Below are 6,669 nucleotides of genomic sequence, written 5' to 3' on the forward strand. Positions count from 1 at the left end.
GAAGCAGAAGAGCATTCTTGTTAGACACTGATGTCCAACTAAACAAGCTGACAGACACACAAACAGCCTTCGCTCGTGTACAGGGTACTGGAGGATTGCACCAGCATTTCTGGCTTCCCATACTGCACTGTATTTTGGACATCCACAATGTGCAAACATCTTCAGGAAAACTAAAAATGTAACCTTTCACACATTAAATTGAAACACAGATGTGTGTGATTTCTTCGACCCGCAAACAGGAATTAAGAGCAAAAGATGATCTTAAATGATATGTGACAACTTTTTGTGCATTTCCAGAGAACTTTAAAATGATAATTCTGGACAAGAAAGAGACCAAGTTCTTTTTCTTGACACAAGCACGATCAGGTGTAAAGCAAGCAGAGGACACTAAAAGCGGTGTAGGTTAAAAGCTGGTTAACCTAGGTCTAATCCAATTAATAATAAATCTGTTTAAGATTCATAGATACTCGATTAGCCTGTAATCTGTTCACTTTGTTTCCTGTGTTTTTTTACCCAGGCATGTATTGCCCTTTTTTACAGAAGCCTACTAAAGCATATTATTTGTAGATTCGATCCAGAGATCATTTTCAGTCCCAGTTTGCTATAGTAGGCAGGCAGAGTCTCCAGCGCTCAGCGTGTATCTCATTCAGCTCGGGAGGACAGCCACATGGATCACAGGGCCAAAGCAATATTGGTCACTCACTGTACTTCTCTCCACAGCTGCAGCCGCACGTCATGTTACCCAATGGACATGGCACTGAATAGATTCTGCATGTGCAGGACATACTGTGTGTGAAGATGTTTATTCTAAAGGATGAAAGACATTTCTGCCTGCAATGCCCTGAAGTCCGTCAAACAAGTATTTATTCCAGTGAAATGAAATTCACCCGAAATATTTGACATGTAAGCCATTAAAAAGGCAATGGCAATCAACTCCATGGAAGGTGAGTCAAAATTGAATTTATCTACAATTGTACAAGTTCCTGCAGCAAATGTATTTTTTTTTTTCAAAAATACAAGTACAATGACACTCTTTCACTTAGCTGGCATGCCTGTGTACATTGCTGCTCATGAGTATAGGAACCCATGCTAAAGTTGACTAAAAAGAGGAATAAAAAAATTAAAAAATCCAACCTTTAAGTACACCAATTTTCTTTGTGAATGAACAATGTATTGTAAATAAATAAATGTTCTTACTTAAAATACAGGGGGCATAAGTATACACACCCCTATGTTAAATTCCCACAGAAGCAGGCACATTTTTATTTTTAAAACAACAATTATTTCATGGATCCAAGATACCATAGATCCCCCCCACCCCACCCCACACATCACATGCCCTTCACCATACCTAGAGATTGACATGGCTTTATTTCAGTTAGACTAATAGCTGGTTTGCTTTGCACTGAGAGATGATTTTATGGAAAGTACCCCATACCATTCAATCTCTATGTAGGGTGAAGGGTATGTGATGATGGGGGGGGCTATTTTAATTCCAAAGGCCAAGGGAACTTCATCAGGATGCATAGTATCCTGATCCGTGAAATAACTGGCCTTTAAAAATATAGATCTGCCTGCTTCTATGGAAATTTAAGATAGGGGTGTGTATACTCATACCCCCGGTATTTATACATTATTCCTTCACAAAGTAATCGGTGTCCTTAAAGGTTGGATTTTTCCTAATTTTTTAATTAAGGCAATAAGATCAATCTCCAAAAGATGATTTTTTGTTCCTCTTTTTAGCCAACTTAAGCAGGGGTTCCTATACTCATGAGCAGCACTGTATGATCCCTCTTCTGACAACAAAGAGGAAGAACTGTATACTCTTCTACTTTTATTGCTACATTTCTGGTGCACATCGAGACTGACGGAGAGAAATCTGACTTGGTAAAGCTTACAGTAGCTATAGACGGGGTGCATTCGTCCTCGGGCTGGACTCCCACTAGACTAGTGCAGCGTCGATGTGTCAGGAAGAAGTGACGCCGATTGTCGCGATTGGGAACACATTTCATCAGAAATGCCGTGATTCCAAAGGAGAGGACTTTCAACCCTTTTCCCTGTGGTTCACTCTACTGTAAACTTACAGTCAGTGGTTTTGCATAAACCCACATGTCAACCAGTAGCTACGTGCAAATCGCCTTTCAACTCCTCAGGAAGTTGAGGAAAATCATGGCTCCGCACTTCTCAAACACTTCTGGGACACACTCGCAACTCTGTATTCGTCGGTCTTCTCGAAGCTGCTGTAGTCAGCGCTACGCGGTCGCTTCTTTACAAACCCAAGCTTCACCCCTTTTTAAAACTGCACCAACTGTTCACTGTTGAGGGTGTCAGCACGTCCCTAACAGCTGTACGGTCCGAGCCCCCCCGACATTAGGATTAGAAAGTAAAGTGAGGACTTACAGAGGGAGAGGAGAAGCAAGCAGCCTGCCACTTGGTGCCCGATGTGAGGGTTGTTCGACAGCATCCTGGGAGAGTCCTGGGAGCAGTGGAGGTGGTGGAGAAAGCTCGCAGTGCATGGGCTTTCTGACTAAAAACAACAGGGCTTTTCCTTTTCACAGTTTCACGGAAAGCGGGGAGTGTGTGTTTGTGCTCCGCTCGGAGGCATCCCCATTTTCTGAACGAGGCGCAGGGACGCGCTCTGCTGGCGGGAAGAGTTCACTGAGCATCAGCTAGCAGGCACGAGCTGTTACTGCTGCTGCCTTCAAGTGCTCTGGTGAAAGTTCTGGTCAAAGCCGGTTTGTTCAGAACCCCAATTTATACAGAGAAAGCTTTAAATTACAGGGCCGTAGCCAAGATTTCATAGATCATGATTATTTTTCATTAACGATGACTATGTCGATTAATCGCGTGATTAAAAAGTATCCACACACAAAAAAAATCCGTTGTTGTGACATCTTCTTGTCTTGTTTTGTCTGGCCAACAGTCCAACACTCAAATATACGAATTAAAGGATGTAGTGATGTAAAACAGAGCAAAGCAGCCTAACATCACAATTGAAAAACTGCAACTAATTTGTGGCCTTTTTGTTTAAATAATGACTTAATCTTTGTAAAAAAAGTAGTTGTAGATGTATTTTACATCCACAAACTAACAGAATTTCCAAGCTCAACCCACCTCCACAAATATGTTTTGGCTAGCCACTAATTTCTTTTCATTTTCATATCATTTCAAATTCATTTCATTTTCTCTTTTACCTGAGCTAGCTTACATGCCTATTCAATATCACGGCATGATCTAAATGCTGTTTCAAAGACCACACTGCTAAACAAACATATACGTTACTACCAGAATCAATCAGTGTAATGTAAAGTTGTGTAGAACAACTAGCATGGAAAGGCACAGGTTCCATTTAGGTCTACCAGTAAGTACTGTTATTTACCGTTATAACACCTGTGCTCTTCTTGCAAAGTTAAACTGTCTGGTGTGAAAAATGTCAGTCAGGGCTCACAGGTCATGTCCCTGACAGTGATACCCTCTGTATAGTATCCTCAGTGTCTTCCTGTCAGAAACATGCTCGGTGGGATACTGTGCTCTTGGAGGAGCCACAGGGAACATCTTATCGACCCTTTTTTGACCCAGATATTTAAAAAGTGTCTCGGTTTTTGGGAAGGACTTGTGTCTACTGAAATTATTAAGAGCAAGACCCCACAAACCCCCTGGTCTCTTCTGGCAGGTATCTTCAGACAACACTTATTTAGCCTCATTACCTCTCTCAGGACATCTGTCTCACTCTCTTTTGAGTTAAGTTGTACTTGTTAGAGTGGGACAACATCTAGCATTGTTATTACAGATTGGCTACATCATTTATTCCCAGCAACCTGAGCAGTGGCCTACTTAACCACATTAACTGAAAACAGCCACGCAAGTGTACTGGGCATGTAAATATGCTTACTGAATTACTAGTCACAGTTTTGCTCAGTTATGCATCATTTGAAGGGAATGGTTTTCGGAGGGCTGTAATGAAGCTGACGGCTTAATGATCCTGCAGAAATGAGAGAAATGTCTCAGCCCTGATCACAGCGGTGGCTTGATTTAGCTTTTAAATGATAGAAAATAAACATAAAACATGCCTACTGAATGCCATATGTTATGTTACGTTATGTATAAAGTATAATCACGTTATTTTGATTAAGCAATACTGTCTGTAAGGATACTTTACTTACTTTTTAGTTTATTGAAAACACCAGTGTGCAACAATTTAACAATTTAAGTTCCTACAAATACTGAAAATGAAAACATGGTCTAATTTAGTAAGAATATCTGTGTTCTGAGCCCCATAAATGCCACATTTGACAACATGGGCGTTCCATTTTCACAGCTTTTCTGTAATATGTGCACTGTAGAAACAGCATTCCTGATATCTTGGGAAGGCAGCATTTATTCAAATGCACTTTGACACATCTGTCCAGATTTGTGACTATGAACAAGTCTATTCCACAGCTAAAAACAAAAAAATCAAGTCATCCTAGATTTTTGTCTCCAGAGAAAGTAAATGAAAGGGCACATTTGTGGACAGTGATGAGATTGTGTCTGCAGCTCACTGTCACTGAAGCAGCTATGTTTTGTCTGATGAAAGCCTCAACATGGATATGTATAAAAACTGAATATTTTTAATGTCCTTGAGTAAGTTTTCACTTCAACATCACACTCTTTTTATAGCCTGGGTGTAACTAAAATGCATGGATTTGTGGATAGCTGGGACCTATAATTAGGATGCTTCCCAACCAGGATATTTCTGTCCTACACTTTCAAAATAACCGTTCTCTCCTTCCCTCTATAGGTGCTTATATTCACTGAGCATTCCTGAATAATTCAGAGCTCCCACTTCCTTGAATCTACAAGCTTAATAAAGTTATAGGGTAGTGCTAATGGCTTCTGTAATGAAAGAATACATGTGGTGTGTATAACCTACCCTGGGATGCTTATTATTACTCTGTGTGTAGATGATAAATTGCAGGTTTTCTGTGGGTTTGAATTCTATGAACGGTGTCCTATCAAAATATAAACATCAAAGTGATTACATGAGGGAGTGCACAAAATGGAATTGTATGCACGCACTGCACAATATGGCTCATTCCCTTTTTTGTTATTTATGTCACAGTTTATTTGCTTGCACAAACAAGTCTGCACTCCTACAGTATGGCTCACTCCCAACCAGCTTATATCTAAAATGCACAGCTATTTAGCACACACTCGCAATTACCACAAGGTACGCTGTCCCTTTTGCATATTGGTGTTTTAAAGCAGGTTAAAGCAGAGAACGGCTAAAACAATGGCATTACATAATGTTTGTCATGTATAAATGAAAAATGTAAGGATGACAAATGTGAAAGTATGCAGACTTTTATTAATAATGCAATGTATGCCTGAGCAACTTCACAAGATCCTTGATAATACATTTAATACACAGATAATACATCATCTCTCGAAGAAAAAGTATTATGTATTATGCAAACTAGAAAGGGATGTGATACTCATATATTTTCCATTCAGGTCTAGATTTCTGAAAAGTAATATCTTTATCTCAGTTATTCTTCAAAAAGAAAGTAAAAGTTAAAGAATTAATGAAAAAAGGATTTTTGACAATGAAACCTGCATTACCTATTGTTGTTGTTGTTGTTTATATGTATATTTTTGACCACTAGGGGCTACTGAAACAAGACTTAAACAACAGAAATATTATCATCTTAAAGTTGATACGACTACATGCTGCCTATTTATAAATCCAGCAGGCATAGACCAACATAAGCATTTACTTGTAATCTTGTTTGTGACTGAATGAAAGTTCACCTTTTAACTCTGTTTTGGTCTCCACCAACTCCTAAGGGAAATATATTTGGCTTTTCAGCTTCTAAATGCTCCACTATGTTCACTAGCTAGTCATCAAATTTGTATGTACCCGAGTCAAACTTTCATTTAAAAACATAATTAGGACGTAAGCGCCACTTTTAAGATTTACCATATTCTCAATTTTTAGTCAAATGGCCTTTTGAATGGGAGTGCTAGAGGCACTTCTATGATAACATAAACATCACACATTTTTAAAACACAAAGAAGTCTTGACACAAGATGAAACTTTGCTCAAAGTATCACCAGGGGCTCTACACAAAAACTTGAGCATTGAGAACATTGTTTGTGTACACAGAGTTTACTAGAAAGAAAGGTGTTGAACAAGTCATGTAGCTGTTGTTGTTTAAGCTCGCAGCTAGTCTGGCTATCACCAGACCAAGCCAAGATCAATAGATTTGAGATTGAGCGTTGGTCTGGGGAGTGTGCTCTGTATTTTTGTGACCAACGGGCATAGTTCAAATGACTCTGCACGCAATTGGATAGTCCTTCAACCAATCAGAGCAACAATCCGGGCGACATAGAAGAGACAGAGGCATCAACGGGTTGCTACGTTTTGGTGGCGTTCACTGGCCGCTACGTTGAATGTAAACAAGAAGCTGCTTGGTTGCTTCTCTATCATCATCGTGTTAAACCCGCCGATAGTGCGCCAGGTAGAAAAGCCAGTTTGTGATTGGTTCCCACAAAATTGTGAACTGAAGCAGGAGAATTAAACGTGCAGGTTTCCAGCCCGAGCTGCAGGGAGAAATCAAATTGGCGGCAGAGTGGGCGGGGTTTACTCAGACTAGCTTGCAGGCATCTTTGCCAGTCAAAAAGAGTCAA

At 39.9% G+C, this 6,669-nt stretch overlaps 1 protein-coding gene across 1 annotated transcript in view; it reads right to left on the bottom strand.

The window, feature by feature from the left end:
* The window catches only part of b3glcta (beta 3-glucosyltransferase a), a 76,035-nt gene extending 73,368 nt beyond the window's left edge, over positions 1–2,667 (bottom strand). The window contains exon 1 of the mRNA XM_032502985.1: positions 2,401–2,667. Coding sequence (XP_032358876.1) covers positions 2,401–2,464 — 64 coding nt within the window. The 5' untranslated portion in view covers positions 2,465–2,667. The remainder of the gene's footprint in view (positions 1–2,400) is intronic.
* Between the last annotated feature and the right edge of the window lie 4,002 nt (positions 2,668–6,669).

Source organism: Etheostoma spectabile, chromosome 3 (assembly GCF_008692095.1).
Source record: "Etheostoma spectabile isolate EspeVRDwgs_2016 chromosome 3, UIUC_Espe_1.0, whole genome shotgun sequence".
Lineage (NCBI taxonomy): Eukaryota > Metazoa > Chordata > Actinopteri > Perciformes > Percidae > Etheostoma > Etheostoma spectabile.